The sequence below is a fragment of the Scophthalmus maximus genome, chromosome 22 (assembly GCF_022379125.1).
Source record: "Scophthalmus maximus strain ysfricsl-2021 chromosome 22, ASM2237912v1, whole genome shotgun sequence".
Classification (NCBI taxonomy): domain Eukaryota; kingdom Metazoa; phylum Chordata; class Actinopteri; order Pleuronectiformes; family Scophthalmidae; genus Scophthalmus; species Scophthalmus maximus.
The window spans coordinates 2801008-2818836 of NC_061536.1; the positions used below are offsets into that span (position 1 = coordinate 2801008).

At 43.6% G+C, this 17829-nt stretch overlaps 1 protein-coding gene across 2 annotated transcripts in view; it reads left to right on the forward strand.

Moving 5' to 3' along the window:
• The window catches only part of thsd7aa (thrombospondin, type I, domain containing 7Aa), a 127454-nt gene that overhangs the window by 88503 nt on the left and 21122 nt on the right, over window positions 1-17829 (forward strand). For both annotated transcript variants that reach the window (XR_007030342.1, XM_047330306.1), the window contains exons 9-20: window positions 1555-1670; window positions 3123-3255; window positions 4489-4592; window positions 6471-6665; window positions 6859-7125; window positions 8624-8802; window positions 9591-9596; window positions 9875-10008; window positions 10287-10440; window positions 12225-12366; window positions 12476-12591; window positions 12685-12802. Coding sequence is in view for 1 of the 2 variants with exons in the window: in XM_047330306.1 (XP_047186262.1) it covers window positions 1555-1670; window positions 3123-3255; window positions 4489-4592; window positions 6471-6665; window positions 6859-7125; window positions 8624-8802; window positions 9591-9596; window positions 9875-10008; window positions 10287-10440; window positions 12225-12366; window positions 12476-12591; window positions 12685-12802 (1664 nt within the window). In the remaining variant the exon portion in view is untranslated. The remainder of the gene's footprint in view (window positions 1-1554; window positions 1671-3122; window positions 3256-4488; window positions 4593-6470; window positions 6666-6858; window positions 7126-8623; window positions 8803-9590; window positions 9597-9874; window positions 10009-10286; window positions 10441-12224; window positions 12367-12475; window positions 12592-12684; window positions 12803-17829) is intronic.

Consider the following 17829-nt stretch of genomic DNA (forward strand, 5'->3'; position numbering starts at 1 on the left):
ATGAATGGTGGGGGACATTTAGCCTAACTATCTCTAAAAATCCTGTAGTGAGGAAAAATCATGATAATAACAACGGTGACAAGTGAGAATGACATGCAAATACTTTGCTGTGTACGCTGTCAGACAGGATGGGGTGATCAATTCCTGAATCATCGTCAGCTCAAAACGCATTCGTATTAATGAGGGCTTAAAACTTATTACCGATGCTTTAATATGTATTACTGGTTGGTTGCAGGTTTTGCACATTTTACTGTTCATTTTCCTGGCTAGTCTGATGTTACCTGTGTCTGGCAGAGGGGTAAGCTGATGAGCTGCTGTCCAAGCATTTTAAACATACGGGTCTCCCCCTCCTGGAGGCATCTGCTTGGATCCACTCTTTATCTATTTATGCATTCAGTAGAACGGGAGCATTATTCTGGCAGCACGGCGACACGTACGCATGCGGGCAAACCCCCACCAGCTCCCATGCTGTGTATGGAAATTAATCTGGCTTACTTCTGAACCTACAGTTACATGCTGAGCAGTGAGCCTGCCGCCCTGGGACACACTTTCACATTAGTGGAGAGGGGGACACCTACTCTCCCCAGCGCCACCAGCTGTGGACACGGTGTGAGGACTGCCAACCCCTCACCCTAACACATGGCGTCAGAGCTTTTTAATGCATTAGCATTGTGTGTGTGTGTGTGTGTGTGTGTGTGTGTGTGTGTGTGTGTGTGTGTGTGTGTGTGTGTGTGTGTGTGTGTGTGTGTGTGTGTGTGTGTGTGTGTGTGTGTGTGTGTGTGTGTGTGTGTGTGTGTGTGTGTGTGTGGGTGGGTGGGTGGGTGGGTGGGTGGGTGGGTGCGTGTTTTCTTTTAATGGGTATATGCACTTTTCAAAACATTCTCTAAACTATTTACCATTACAAAAATTACTATTTTTTTCCGATCTGTTGAGGTTTGGTTAGATCAAGGGAAATATTTAACATGAACCGTTAATCCACCTCGACCTCCACAAAGTTTTGTAGCACTGTCAGAATGTTTTTTTTTTTTTCCTTGTCTCTCTTCTTCCTTCCTCCCATCATTTCAGTCATATCTCCAATAATATATATATATATATATATATATATATATATATATATATATATATATATATATATATATATATATTGTATTCAAGCATTTCAACAAGCCGATGCTGTCTGTGTTTATTTTATAACTTTGTTTCTCTTCAAATTGAATAAGCTGCAGCACTGAGATAAAACAAGGAAAAGCATGCAGTATATCATCAGTGTAGCTTAATTAAGAATGGAAGTTTCTCATTTCAACCACTGCTGCAGCACAGACACACACACAGACACACACACAGACACACACACACACACACACAGACACACACACACACACACACACGCACACACACGCACACACATGCACAAAGATCCAGTAGTGAAGTCCAGGGGCACTTTGAGCCTAAAAGCAAACTCCCAGCCATGCTTTCTTTGGCTCTGATCCATCAGTTTTTCAAGGGTACTTATGTGTGTGCGCGCGACTGAGCATGTCAATGATGTACTTTCAGGTGTCCAGAGAGTCTGCGCCCAGACACCGTCAGGCCCTGCCTACTGCCGTGCAAGAGGGACTGTATTGTGACCCCTTACAGCGACTGGAGCCCCTGTCCGTCAACATGTCGAGCAGGTAGCGTTCCCTCACGCGGGCCAATTGCGACAGTGCCAAGAGAGTTTGTGAAAGGCTGTGTTCTCGATAGTTGAAGCACGTCAAATGTGCTCGCCGTTATTTCAACACCGGCGGACAGATAATAAAATCATTGCGCGCGCAATTCAGTGGAAATGGAGTGTCTCCCAAAAAAAATGTCCTTATGAAATCAGTGTTTCCCACCAGGAAGTTGTTTATTTTAGGTAGTAAGCATCATGCTGCAGAGACTGTGACAGCCCTTTTATTCGTATTTCCCCAAAGGTAGAATGTTATAAAAAGGGTAGATTTAATTTGGAACCTATCTGCCAAACAAACAAGCCAGATTCAGCAGCAGAGCTCCAAAACACATCCTAGTCTCGGTGTTAGAAGTGTTGTTCTCTTGAGCTTTGCTTCATACGCACAGTGTATTGGCAAAGTTATTCCTCATAAGCCGCTGAACAAATCCTGTAATCATTTCGTCATCTTCTATCTATACACAGTATCCATGTTGTTTCCTTTTTTCAGCAGCTCTGATAGATCATGATATCATCCGCGAACAGCACTGTACCATCTGTCATGCTGACACATCCTTTAGTCTTGCGATACACTTGCTTTTGCTAACACATACTCATAGACATGCAATCCTGATTGATGCGGTTCGTGTCAAAATTTCCGATCCCTGTATTTTTAGCTCTCTGAAAGCTCTACATCCCTGTCCAATGTGTCGACGCTGCCACATTCTGTAAGTCATCACAGCTCTGAAGACGACTTACCACGACTCGGTATAACAACTGTAATACGATATGATAGTCCTCGTATAGACTTCCTGTAAAGTCCATAACCTCTACCACCCGTGGAGATGTATTAGATAGCGCCGCAGATGATGTGGGGTAAAATTCAATATTCCACTTGATTGTATTAGCCTTCCCCTTGAAGTGGTCACTTCCAGCAGAGGGTGAGCAGACGGGCGCATTACAGAAAATGGTGTACATCGGCGCGTTCAACGAAACCCAGTCTCCCTGCTGTCACACAATCGTAATCACCTTTGCTAAGTTTACGCCCGGCATCCACACTTGCTCTGGAGTTTTTGACTTCCGAAAATAGGAGAGTTGCTGTTGCGCTGCTGGACCTGTTTTAGTTGAAGACTCCGGGGTTGTGGTTGGAAAATCAGTGGTGCATGTAAAGCATCTACTGTCAGTAAATGTTCCTCCTTGTCATTGGTCCAAGAAAATCATTTCCTGCTCTTACCTTTCATCATTGTTTTCCTGTTTATATCCTGTTCATTATCTGCTGAGATTCTTTCTGATAAAAGAGCTGAAAAAAAAGATTGTTTTAGTTTTAAAATGAAACTGTAACTGTGTGTCTTAAGATTTTGTGGGGGGGGGGGGGTACAATTTACTAAAACTACCTACTAAAACCGATGTATTACATTTGTTTTCTTGTGGCTTCCCTCAGGCGGTAATACTAAGAAGAAACAGCTTAGGAAACGTATTATTATCCAGTTACCAGCCAATGGGGGACAGGACTGCCCTGAAGTGCTGACGCAGGAGAGAGAGTGTGAGGCTCCATCTGTCTGTCATGGATACCGGTAATTGTTTTTTTTGTTTCTTTTCATGCATATGCCTCTCCTTTAATAGTATATTACTGGTGGTTGTGATATCTCTCAGTCGACGAAAAAAATCAACAAGTGTCTGCAAACAGGAACCAGAATGGCTGCAAAGCTGCCATCACTTGGAGTTCAGTTATAAGATAGAAACCAAGTATCAATGTGGTAAGCAGAGCAGAATGTTTGTGGGTTTTTTTTCCACTGTCAGCGTGGTCATTAATAGGTGAAACGCCCTGATATATCATAAGTAAATTCATGGTGAATCCATGGCCTCTTCTGTAGTTTCATCAAGGAGTCAAAGTGGAGGGACGCCTATGAGCTGGACTAAACTGCACCGCTACACCCTCACTTGTTTTTAATGTGACTGTGGCCTGACAGCTTCACTTATTGCTCCTGCTGCTGTTCATATGGTATTTAAAAACAATCACCTCCGCGCCAACAAGCAAGAAAATCATTTCCGTCACTACCCACCGCCTGCAGTGCTAAACTTGGCGTTTCCTTGTGGGGAATGATCAGAGCCTAAATGTCAAATGTCCACATGTGTACGTCATCTACTTCCACATAACAATACAATCTAACATGGTAATGGCTGACTGAACTCGACACGCCATATTTGCTCTCGCCAGCAGTGAGGAGTTGGCTCATCTTGTCCAACCTCATTGGACATCAGAAGGGTTTATTGCTGTTCCAAACAGTCATGCTGGAAGATGGAGTGAAAAGCCGACTCCTTATACATGGAGCTAATGTTGCACATTTTCTCAGCAGACAGTCTCCCAACGAAAGAAATTCATGGTGTGGCACTCGCGTGCTGTGTAAAAAAGAGTAAAGGCAAGCTTAGGGAAGAAGCTTAAAAACCCTGGCTTCTTCCACACCTCCACACAGCTGGCCAGTCTCTGTGTGAAGTGGGAGAGCACGATGGATTATCAGAAAGTGGCAGACATCGACAGAGCCTCCCTTAATCCAGCATGAAGAAGGAAGTGTGTGTGGGGAGGGGGGGTTTCTGAAGATATTCAACCATCTAACGAAAACAAATCTAATGAAGCACACCGGCAGCTCCATGTTCTAAAAATAAAAAGAGATTATCAGTGCATTGTTTGCTTCATTCTACACTCTCCTGCATTTGATTTTATAAGCGGCCCACCCTCTATCCAGGGCTTTAAACGTATAGCGGCGTTTTCTAACCAGTGACCCTTCTCCCCGCTATTTGCTCTCCAGTTGGAAAACTCACAAGTGGCGGCGGTGTCAGTTAGTTCCATGGTCAGTTCGTCAGGACAGTCCTGGAGCTGAAGAAACGTGCGGGCCCGGGCTGCAGATTCGAGGTGGGTGACCGAGACACACACACACACACGCACACACGCACACGCGCTTAGACCACACAAACGTTCACATCTGATTATTTTTCTCTGTATGAACACATTACTTAAACAGAGCAGGGAGAACAGCATAACCACGCGCAGTCATCACTCGAAGGCATGATACGCAGCTGAGATGTGGTTCTACCACTGAGTAGACTTATCCGGTTACACGCTCTCTTAGCAAGAGCCCAGCACAAGGCAGTTGGGTTTGAAGCAGAACGCACCGGGGCTGCATACAACTCGAGTCCGGCTGCAAATGCGATGGGACAAAGAGGAAGGATTGTGAATGTTACAGTTTAAGCATAACAGACTCTCACATCTGGCTTTTTTTCTGTTCGCCATTACCAGCAAAGCTGACTAGCACAACTTGCTTTGGACTAAACTTTACCTCATTATCACAGCACTGCTCTGAAATCAGCAGAGCACGCTGCTTTTTTTTTAGTAAGAGGTGAGAAATCCAAAAAGAGTTAGACAAAAGGTATTTTTGTGGTGAGATAAGAAAATCAATTACCCGCGGCCTTGAAAAAAGGCATAATCCATCGCAGTGAACAGCAAGTTTACCGAAATCTCTGTCAAATTTTCAACCTATCGACAAAAACAGATTCGTTTGCATATTTCATTCATTTTTCAAACACAAATCTATAGGTTGCCCAAACAAAGCACAAATACGCTTATGCTTTGTCATGATCAGGATCTTACTTCCTTTAAAAAATATGCACTATTCCCCTTAAGACGTCTTGCTGCGTGAGCATGCCTGTGGCCTGAGTGAGGATTCAGCCCAACAGCCGACTTGTTATCAGTGCCCACACTCACGCCTGTTCAAAGTCTCTGAGACGGAGGCCATTATCTGATTTCAATAATGAGCATCCTGCTCCTCCATCTTGGAAGGCCTGCATACCATTACATGTAATGTTATACTCTGAACCGGGGAGAGACAATTCGATAGAAACCTCTTACTGCTCATCGGCTCACTCGATACAGCGTGTGGAGGGCCAGAGTCACTTTGCTGCTCTTAATTCTAGAGTTTCCCATTGATGGGCCGGGGTCTGTGGGCGTGCTGTTTATGTTGTGGGTAAAAGACAGGCAGACCGAGGGATGCCCTGAAATGATCATAGTTAATATTGGTTACACTATTTTTTTTTTTTTAAAAGTAACTTAACGGCAGCTTGATCATGGACAAGATGAGGCCATTTAAGCAGCCAGCGGTTTATTCTACACTGAGACGACTCAAGCCAAGGTAGTCTAAACTGCTATACGCTGTATGACCCACAGGTCGAATCTAAATCTGGCATGTGCATTGCTCTGATAACCTCTGTTGTTATCTCGTTGAAAGTCTGTTGGACTTTGTGACCACTCATATACTCGGGGCCGGATTAGGTCGAGTGTGTGGACTACCATTACGGTGCAGGACAGCACCGGGTGACTCCAAAAAGCTGGCTCTTTTGTGTACTCACCGAATGTGCACAATGCTTTGTGGCTACCAGGAATGAATCAACCAATGTCTGAAATAAGTCATGGGGAAATCTTGCTGGGATTTTCTTTTCTGTTTAATTAGCAACAAGCTCATCATAGTATATGCTGTCAGAAATATGAGGGACAACAATGACACAGTAACGACTACTGAGTATCTGCTTAATGACGTAGTGATGACTACTCAGTACTTGTGTAATGACGTGATGATGACTCCTGAGTAATGGTGTCATGACCTTGAAACGATTACTGAATAGTCATGTGATAACGTAGACTACACTATCAGACCCAACAATCGACTGGGTGTTTTCGTAGTGCAAAGAGAGCAAAGTCTTCTTCTTCATAAACCTCCATCACTCCATTTCTCTTTAGCTGTTTCATGCCGGAAGCAGGATGGAGGGCAAGCAGACGTCGAAGCTTGTCTCAAGTTTGCCAGCTCCATGCCGCCTCTCATTCAGCACTGCCAGCTGCCCTGCCAGGAAGACTGTCAGCTCAGCAGCTGGTCTAGGTTCTCCTCCTGCACTGCCGACTGCGTGGGCGTCAGGGCCCGCAAAAGGATGCTCGTGGGTGAGTGACAGACTTCCGGATTGTGTTCACCTTTTGGAGTTGCAGTACGGCTGACAGAGGTCGCATGTTCTTTTCTATATTTTAATTCACAAACTGCCCAAATCTGGCAAGCCAAATCAAAAAAAAGTTCATATCCTTGTTCAGTGAATAATTATAATGTGGCAAACACTGTTTGTTTGTTTCTTCTTTCAAGGCAAGAGCAAAAAGCGTGACCAGTGTAAAAACCACCAGATGTATCCTCTGACCGAGACCCAGTACTGCCCGTGTAACAAATACAATGCCCAGCCTGTGGGCAACTGGTCGGACTGTATCCTCCCCGAGGGCGGCCGCATGGAGGGTCAACTGGGCATGAAGGTCCAAGGCGACATCAAGGAGTGTGGCCAAGGATATCGTTACCAGGCCATGGTGTGCTATGACCAGGACAACCGCATAGTGGAGACCTCGCGCTGCAACAGTCATGGTGAGTTTCACTCGTTGAAAAATGTGGACGTTTTGCCCAAATTGCTGACAAGTCATTAAACCCCAGGATTCAAGCAGTCAACGTGCAGTTCTTTGTTCTTCTTTGAAGAGGAACTATGCTGTCCACTTTGTATAATACCGTTTCAATAGCTGATTCGACAGACTCCTCCGCACCAGCCACCTTGGTCAGTAGCAGAAATGTTTCAGCTGCTGTCCCGTTGGTTACTCCACCGTCATTGTATCAAAACCCGCCCCAGTATGACTGCCAATCCATTTTAGATAATGTTCTTCCACATACAATCCTATCCAAATATTTGGGATCAGTCCCCCCCTCTGGTGGATCACATTTGTTCAATATCAGGGTCAGATACCGATGCATTATTCTATCAAACCATCAGTGTAAGTTTGACAGTCGATCATTGCAACATGGAGCTATGTTTGCTACCACCAGCCCGAATCTGTCAGGCCGCTTTGCTGTGAGTTTTATTAACATTCCAAAGTATGTCCCAGAAAAGGGAATTAAGAATCACAGTGCTGTCGCGTTTCTGCAATCTAACCCTGGAAAAACACAGAGCACATGGAAGCACTTGGGGGGTTATGTCTGTGTTTGCCTTAAAATGAGACGGGTTTCTGAATGAGCAAAGTTTTCATCCCAGTATGGGGAGGCATGATGATAACTAGCTGTAACAGTAACAAGATACTTTAGCTCAGAATCAATGCTGCTGCTCGGCATCTCTGATTTAGGAGTCGGTGACTGGCTACCTAAAGCCACATTGTATTGCGAGTATCATGGTAATTGGCCGGTCCTACACACTGATATTTGTCCTCAGTTTTGGGTTTGGCAGCAAGGCCGGTGGTTGCAAGTTTATATTTTTGAAAAGTAAATCAGATGATTGAAATAGAGGATCTAATCTCCTTTACATCTTCTCGTAGGAGGTTGGATCACTTACTGCAGTCAAAAATCGTACAATGGATGTGCATACACTGTAGTTTTTGTTCACCATGTCACTTATTAATTCCCTTTTCTTTCACTTTTTGGTGAGGGACTTCTTCCCTGAACATTTTTCACTGAATTCCCTTTTTAAAAGCTTTTTGAGAACAGCAGTACATTTTTGTTTTTCATATTATCATCGTAACAATCCACATTCTGAATACGTTTGGTGGCCAATCTCATGATGGCGGGGGTTATCACACCCTGCATTACATTGTTTTCAACCTCCATTTTCTACCACTTCTCGTGGTTGCAGCGGTCTAAGCACGGTGGCCAAGATGTTCACTCGACCCAGTAACGTCCTCTCACTCTTGCTGTTGAATCCACAGTCGAATCTGTGTCTGCCCTAGGGTCTCCTCCCAGTTGGGTACCATTGGAAAGCCTGGTGAAGACCATTTACCATTAAATATCTTCTATAACAACCAAAAAAGTTGCTATAATGTGAAAAACAGATGTAGAGGATCATGGATCTGTATTGATGCTTTTTCTGTTCGATAATTGGTTACAGGATATATCGAGGAGGCCTGCATCATCCCTTGTCCATCTGACTGTAAACTAAGCGAGTGGTCCAACTGGTCTCGCTGCAGCAAGTCCTGCGGCAGTGGCGTGAAAGTTCGCTCCAAGTGGCTGAGAGAAAAGCCCTATAACGGCGGGAGACCATGTCCTAAACTGGACCATGTCAACCAGGTGAGAGAAAGGGTCTCACTTTGGATTGTGTGATTAATCTTTGAGCAAAATATTTTGTGGGAATCTTTCATTTATTATAATGTAACATCCTACTTTCATAACATATATTTGTTTATAGTATATATATAGTGAGTATAGGAATACCTATCCATATACTGTACCTATTACTTGATATATTTCTGGTATCATCTTTGATCAGGCTTTTGAACTTTTTGTTTTGCATCTTAAAAACATGACTAAAATCAGATGCATCTTCTTCTGTTCTGCAGATTTCAAACTATGAATTCAAACTCAAGAGTTATGCCGTGCACATGTACATGTGAAGCTGCCAGGCTTCTAGCTAGCCGTCTAGTCCTACACCACTCCTCTTCTTGCATCCCTCCATTGATAACATCAGTTGCTGCAGTTACACTTCGGATTTCCTTGTTTTCTATTCCACTCCTCGGTCACACTGATCCTCAAATCTCTGCCTTTTTCCCCATCCTGCGCTACAACTCTGCTGTTTTAGCCTCAAACCTTTTCGGAATCCTTTTCCCCCCAGTCTATCAGATTAGTGGAATTTTTAAACTGTTTTAAGTGGCCTCTAAGCTGATCTTTTAAGCCTTTATATACCTTCATGCCTGATTTATGTTTCGCTTCAATTGAGTGTGGTTTGTCTCTCACTGTGCTGTGTTTTGTATTGTAATGTGTGAGGCACTCTGCGCTTTATGAAGCCTTACATATAAATGTAATGACCTTTTTTTCCTTTTCTTCTCATCTCTTCTTTGGTGAATGGCTTCTATCCACAGGCTCAGGTAATAACACAGATCTTTGCTTTTATTTTATGAATTTGAAACCCTTTTTTAATTGTAATAATTTTGGGATTTTGATTTTACTTCTCTCTGAAGTTGCATCTTCCAGTGTTGTTTTTCATGACCTTGCTTTTAGTCATGTCGCAATGGGTAAAATCTAAATAAAATTTGATTTTAATTAAATGAATAATTGTTAATCTAGTAGCTCCAGTATTGAAGGACATATTTCTCGTTGCCAAGCTACAGATCCGACAGGTCACTGTGCTGTTTGTATCTGTCAGGTGTATGAGGTCGTGCCTTGCCTCAGCGACTGTGGACAGTACGTCTGGGTGGCAGAGCCTTGGAGTGTGTGGAAGGTGAGCAACGTGGACCTGAGGGACAACTGTGGCGAAGGTGTTCAGACCAGGAAAGTAAGGTAAGATGTGTACACAGCCAGCCACAGGACTTTTTTTTTCGGTCTTCCTTCTTGTCTGTACTGATGTTCTTGTGGACAGTTCCATTGTCACAGCACGATTGGTTCAAGATGTTGCAACTTAAAAACAAAGCCATGTGGCTTGGCTTGGTATTGATAGGCCAAGTAAAAATGGAGATATGATTATATTATCACATTTCCTATCAGTCCGATGTGATGCCTGTCACAGACTTCAGGGTTTTACAGAAATAGACGCTGAGTTGAACCCCATATGTGTCCAGGTGTATGCTGAACACAATAGATGGACCCTCTGAGCAAGTGGAGGACTACCTGTGTGACCCAGAGGAGATGCCTCTCGGCGCCCGCAACAGCCGGCTGCCCTGTCCCGAAGACTGCGTGTTATCAGACTGGGGAGACTGGAGCTCATGTGCACTGGTGAGAATGATCTATCGCTTGCTGTACCCCTGTACCATTCCTCTACACAGTGTTTTCACAGGAGAGGTAATTCGTTTTTTAAACTGGCACGGTTTTTCTTTCGTAAGTAGGAGTCAGACCAGTTACTCTGCAGACCCTCTTTGTCGATGTATCTGGTACCAGACTCAAGGGGATAATTATATATTTCAACAAATTCCTGGATCCGCGCCTTTGTCCTCCTAGCTTTTGCATAATCCTGCTGTCAAAAAATCAATCCAGCGAAGAGATAGGGGTGAAAACATAACCTCCTCGACGGAGATATTAAGATAACTCTGTCTCTCTCTCACACACACACACACACACACGCACACATGCACACACGCACACACACACACACACACACACACACACACACACATTGTCTTTTGGAAGCGAATGGAAATAAAATCACTGTGCAGTTAACTGATGGTGTGATACCTCAATAAACCCTGTTAATGGCAAAATGAAATTCCTTGCTCACAACTTTTCCATATTCCATTTTTTACTAACACATGCACTCTTCAATTAAAAGAAAGTTACACCACCGGGGTCTTTGAATGAAAGAGTGCTGAAAGACCTTTTAAACTGGGCTAACTAGACGAATGAACCCTTTGAGACTGTGCTTCAAAGTCCATTCCAACTCTCCCTCTCCTCTGCACCAGCCCTGCTGTGCTGTGGTCCCCATGGCTATTTCCACAACTCCACTCAGTGCAAGTGACACAATACACAGGGAGGGGAAAGAGGACTAGACAGAGGGAGGAGAGAGCATGAACCTGGGAGATAATCTCTCACCAAGCTGGTATTAGGATAGAGGAGGAGCTCATACTGGCACTCTGCCATAGCTTGTATCACCACTGCTCTCTGTTTCATTTGAATTGTGATACACGACCTGCAGCGTTTATTTGTTTCAATCCAATTTGATTCAAATTGATTGAATCATTTAATGATTCAATTACTTTGGTTGCTATCATTGTCATTGTTTTTTGAGAAGACTTTTAAGGGCATTTGTTTCCTTATTCCACAATACATCTTGTGCAAGTTTTCTTTTGACTATGAAATAACCCAAAGACAAACTTATTTATTTTTTCTCTATTAGTCTTATTTAATCACTATCACTATCTTGTAAAAAAACCCGGCATAAAATAAAAAATATCAAAGGCACCCAAGGCTGTGAAATATGGCCAAAAATGTATCTTAAAGGACCACTGTTTAGGATTAAATGACATCTAGTGGTGACGTTGCAGATTGCAAGCAAATCAGTGTGGAGAAAAGTCCACGATGGCCTGGAGGTCACAAAAAAAATTGCCATCTTATCTTATTTGTTTAGTGCCAAATCGCAACATACTTTATCTCAAGACTGTCTTGAGACTGACATGAACATGAAAACATCATTATTAATATGTTGTTCAATTTCTGCCAACTGGTTTTGACGACATTAAGTCAGTTATCACAAATAGGCAGAAGTTGCTCTTGCGGTTGGCGTTGAAATCAGCTCCTGTCTGTGTCAGGTAGTGGTCAGAAAAAAATTGCATGCATGGCAACACTCCAATCCGCACTCAATTCAAAGAGACAATCATCAGGGTTTTGTCTTGTTTTGTGGTGTAGTGTGAAGGCCGTCCGTCTTTTTAATGAAAAGCTTCAAACTCCACTGCTGAGCCTTTCAAGTATGAAAATTGTGGATGGGTGATAAGGACATTAACAAAGGCAGTTAGCTTATCATGTGTGCACATACTGTGACAGAATGAATGGTTTCCTCTGCTTCCCAGCCGTGCAGTGGGAACAACACCCGGGAGAGGAGTGCTTACCCGCTCCGCCAGCCCGGAGAAGAGAAGGAGTGCCCCCCGACAAAAGAGACGGAGCCCTGCAAACTGAACAGCAACTGTTTCCACTACTCCTACAACATCACCGGTGGGACTCTTGACAAGCAGGGCTAACTGCATGCAATACGAATTCAGCAGAATTCCCGGTCAAGTGTTAGCGTTCCATTGACACCGATGTTTGCGCCACACCCCTGCAGATTGGAGCACCTGTCAGCTGAGCGACAGGGCCGTCTGTGGAAATGGCATCAAGACCCGCATGTTGGACTGCGTGCGCAGCGACAGTAAATCGGTTGACCTCAAGCTCTGCAAGGAGGTGAGATGTGTGTCGCCGCGTGTTTTCCAAGCTTTGTGCACTCGGAAGGTTTTCGAATGAAACGCAGAGTGAACGTGAAACCTTGTCTTGCAGCTGGGTCTGGAGAGGAAGTGGCAGATGAACGCCTCCTGTGTGGTGGAGTGCCCCGTCAACTGCCAGCTGTCCGACTGGTCACCGTGGTCCGAGTGCACCCACAGCTGTGGGCTGGCAGGTATGTCTGCAGCTCTGTTTATATGTCATGGACCCTGCGGTACCTTTCAAACCCTGGTACTAACTAAATTAATGCACCTTTATCAACTGAAAACTCTAGGTCTCAGTTCTGTTCCTGCTTTGACGTCCCCGTCTTTGTGATAAGACTGATACGGTTTCTCCTCTGTCTAGTAGCTCTTCTTTATTATGTACAGTGTGACAGGTGGAGTTAAAGTTCAAGTACAGTTTTCTCAAATACTCAACCACAACTCTTTCTTAGTTACCACTCAGACCACCAGACAAAATAAATAATACATTCCATATTCGATCCATGATTTAATGTCAGCAACAGGACCGCACTCCAGGTGAAGGTCCCTGTAGAGCTGGTGATGCTGAATGACACAGCTATCCAATGAGTGATCGACCTGTCATTTCCATTGCCTTTGGTTTTGTCTGCGAATCCCATACACACTTACATGAGTATGGAATGACTCATCACAATAATGTTAATAACAATACAATTATTACTACAAAACTACTGCCGCAAGGTCAGTGGTTTCACACAAATAAAAACCCATTTAAAAATGAATTGTGGCCCGGTTATGCTGACTTGCTGTATCTAAGAATGTGTCAAGCTCCAAAAACAGTGAATGCCACCTTAATGCAGGACCATTTGTTGACGTGCCTGCCTGATAAATGTCTTCCGGAGTCCCCTGTCAAACTACACTCTGCGCCTCACGTTTTTTACATTTCAGCAAACCATTTAAGTCCATGTTCTGTCCAGACTTGTCCAAAATATGTAGTGAAGACTTTGACAGAAATTAATGAACAGTATTGAGTGTATTTTCTGATAATAAGCATATTCATTATTGGGTTATGGCTAATGAACTGAGGTCACAGTCACCTTGACCTTTTGCCTTTGACCAACAAAATCTAATCAGGTCATCCTTCAGTCTAAGTCGATTTCTGTGCCAGATGTAATAAAATTCCCTCAAGGTATTCCTGAAATCATATTCACAAATTGAAAGGTCGCAGTGACCTCGAGTGAAATTTTCTCCAAAATTTGATGAAATTCCGTCATAGCCTTCCTGATAGACTGTGTTCACAAGAGAGGGACAAATACAGCGACAATCCAAAAACATAATTGCTCTGGTTGCAGCAGAGTCTTATCATTCTCAGTCCTCCCTCACCTATTTATTTTTTTTCCTTTTTTTCACCCCGTTTAATGCAAAGTTGATATCTTTATTCCAACATGGCAGCCTCTTCACACAGCTTCGACAGGGTAATACATTGATAACCGAGACTGATCCGTTACTGCCGGGGGTCAGCGGTGCTCAGCTGTGTGCCAAAAAAAGGCCGGCCTCTCTTACGGTAACGGTGGAAACCGGAAACGCGCTACGATGTGAGAAACGATGGCGTTATAGTCTGAAGCAGATGAGACAGGGATAATAATGTCCACGCGTGTAATTCCATAGGATCAGGCCATTGATCGGCGGTCCATTACGATTGTGTGCTCTGGGGGCTCAGGGAGCACTCTGCTCTCTACTAGTCCTTGAAAAGAGTAGCGGCCAGAAGCAACGAGAGCAAATAGTAGACCTGAAACCAATACAGACGTTGGCTATTGTGGTAACTTTAATCTGTCCCCAGGCGAGAAGGATTTTCTCCCTTTATAGAGAAACAGCAGGTAGGCCATGAAAAGAGAGGGCCTTCTCGCTTTCCTCCCTGTGTTTGTCTTTTATCTCCAGGCTGGCTCTGAGGACATACTTCCCTGGAGGAGCTCATTTCTGTTCCCGAGCCAGGAATAGCAATGAGCTAGATTAGTTATTTCAAGCAAACGAACATACCTGGAAGCAGCGAGGTGCTGTTATCAATCAGGCGGTGTAAAAACACAGCTATTTCCCTGCACGTGTCAACCTGTGTGCATAGATAATAATGGCACTGTGTGTTCTCCAGCCAAACCTTGACAGAAACAGCTGGCATGGGCCTTCAATCACCCAGCAGCCATCCCCACCACCCACCACTCACACAAACTCTGCCATGGCCGCCAGCAGGGAGAACACCAAAGCTTGAACAATGGAGGGTGCAGACAAGTTTCTGTGGGTATAGGATGCTAGCATCTTCTACAAAAGCAGCCAATGAGCAAAGCAGCACGAAATCTTGGAGTTTGGTGAGAAAACTGTGGCCGAGACAATTAGTGGAGGTGTCTACCTTCTACCTGTCATTTGTAATGTGAAAGAGGCTTCCCTTCCTCGTGGTTGGTTTTAGTATGTATTTATAGTATTGATCAGTCCCACCGCTCACTTGGCGCTTATTTTCAGAAGTACCTGGGAATATACTGCCCACACTGGAGACTTACCCACCTATCATTTGAAAACTGGGACCCAGACCCACACAGAACCAAAAATTGCTGAACCCGAGACTGAAATGGACCCGTCTCTTCCTCGGAAGCTTGCAGCCAAACCCTTTACGAAATGTGGATCTGGTCTGATCCGTCAGTAGCCTTCCTACCTGTGCCTGGCTGTGATTTAATCCATCCTCCATCTGAAGAAAGCTGACAAACTTCATCCATGCCGAAAGATTGGACCTCTCTATACTAACTCGTAAGGCTGGAATGGGGCCCATAGGAATAGAACGGGAACTGACCCAGATCAGACTGATAATATAACGTTGATGTGAACCCATACAGGTCCCAAGTCAGGTCAAAGGTCTTTGGCTCTGGGTAGACCCGTGAAGACCTTTAGAACCAATTGAAAAGAAAGTTTTGCAACTCGCAAGGGGGACTATCAGAGAGAGTCGGATCTGTTTTAAGGAATTAATAAAGAGCAAAACAATGTTTGCCAGGCAACCTCAAGACACTAAGAAGTCACTGAAAGTCTCTCCCTAACTAGGTAAAACAGTTTGATTTGGGGGATCTAGAGGTGTTGGGTATATTTTTGAACTAGGACATAGCCAGGTTAGTTTCTTACTTTCGGTCTTCATGTTATTCAAGCTAATTGCTTCCTTTCTCTAGCTATATGTCCCCCCAGTCCCATAGAAGGAGGCAGACGTACAGTAGCTGTACAGGACTAGTAAAACGCATCTTGATGACTCGTGAGGATTGTTTGTTACTGAATGCTACAAGGTCAAGTCACCTGTGGTGCTTGAGCTCAAATCTGCTCCTGTGAGTGGTTCCTGGTCGAGGCCTCCTCTGTGTTTCATGGTCACGGGGGATTTCCGTTCCCCGTGCGGTTCATACACATTGTTTGCTTTGCTGGAAGGCGGTGATGTCTGCTGTTGGGATAAACATCACACGGTGATGTAACTGCCGATAGTGTTCCGCATCGAGAGGAGTGTTACGTGGCTTCAACACAACAGCCCTGGAGATTGTATCAATTCATCCTTTATGTATTTGAAGAAGGCGAGTGAATGGACTCTCTGCAAAGGCCCGTACCTTTGAGAATATCTCCAGAGCTGTTTGAATTTCACAGCGTAAGATGGAAGATGCATTTGAATCTGAATGAAGGCTGAAATGCTTCAAAGGTCTGTGATATAATTTAGTTTCACTAGTGAAGCATTACAGATGCATGTATTATTTGTTTTTAGGTCGGTGCGGTGGGCCAAAACCTCATGCATTCCCTTTGAGGCAGCAGCTAAACGAGGGTTTTCTTACATTTCTCCCCTGAGGCTCTTAGTGAAAATGCACAGTGAATTGGGTAAAGAGCCCCCAACCCCCTCCTGACTCATATCTGCCAAACTAAGAAAATCACAGGTCTTATTTTGATACAGGAAAAAAAACCAACCATATCAATATTTAAAGGCTACGGGGAAACTATTGCCTTGAGAAAGGGGAATTGAGACTTTATTCTCTCATACATTAAGTTACTTTAGAAATGCAGCATAGACATGGGACAATGTCCGGAGGCATCACATCACACATTCACCTCATTTAAATAAGACCTTTAGGCTGCGGAATTTCTAGAGAACATTGTTTATAAGCATTAACAGTCACTGTCAATGAAATCCCACACTTGCTCATTTAATGTTTCACAGTAAAAGCATCTTAACTGCTGATACTGTATGTCCTAATCTATCCCAATTATGTCTTCTTCTTATTTCTACTTCTACTTATTTCTTTCATTTAACGTTGAAGGCTTGTCATGTGGCTTTCAGATGAGTCATGTCTCCTCTCTGATCAGAATGACAACATAATAAAGCTTGTTATCCATTTCACCCCATCCATGTTCTATATTAAGTATAGGTGTTGTGATTGTTAGCACTAGTCATTGTCTTTTCTCATTTGTAAAGAGCTTTAAGAGAGACATGACTCTGTAGTTGGACAAATGGAATTGATGCTGTGGAAATGAACAGCATTCATTTTTGTTATGATGAGACACGTGAGTTATTTCATTTTATTGTGTGTGTGTTTACTCTCTTCTTATTGAATAGACTGCCTTTATTCTGTCATTTGGACCATCGCATGACTCACAGCTATGATTTAAGAATCTGCCATAGCAAGGAGGCTGTGCACTCACCTTTAAATTACTCTACCCATTCACTCTGTGTATGTTTCAACCATTTGATTTCATTACTAGAATGAAGGAAATTACAAAAAATATTGTGTTTACATTTCATCAGCAGAATAGGTAACAGAAAAAAAAACAATTTAAATGATCCTTTTGGCTTCTATTTAAGAAGAAATTAGCTATATTAGCTGTTTTTCACATGTAGCAGATCGAATACCATTTTCAACTGACAGCAGGAGAGACACGAATAGAACCTAATATAGCTCGGTATGATTTTTGTAAAAAAACCAAAAGATGAATTGACTATTTGAAGTGTGTTGCTGGAACTTCATGAGCATTCAACCCCGTGTCAAAATAAGACCTGATGTTATCTAGACAGTCACAACCCTGAAGCATTAAAATGTAGTATGTCATCGACAACCGATGACAGAGAGATGATTTGTCCTGGGGCTCTGTTGATGAGATGGTGAAGCTGAAGATACTGCATATGGCAATCATGGGGACCAGACCACATCTGAAGGAGATTGTGATCTATCACTTCATTACA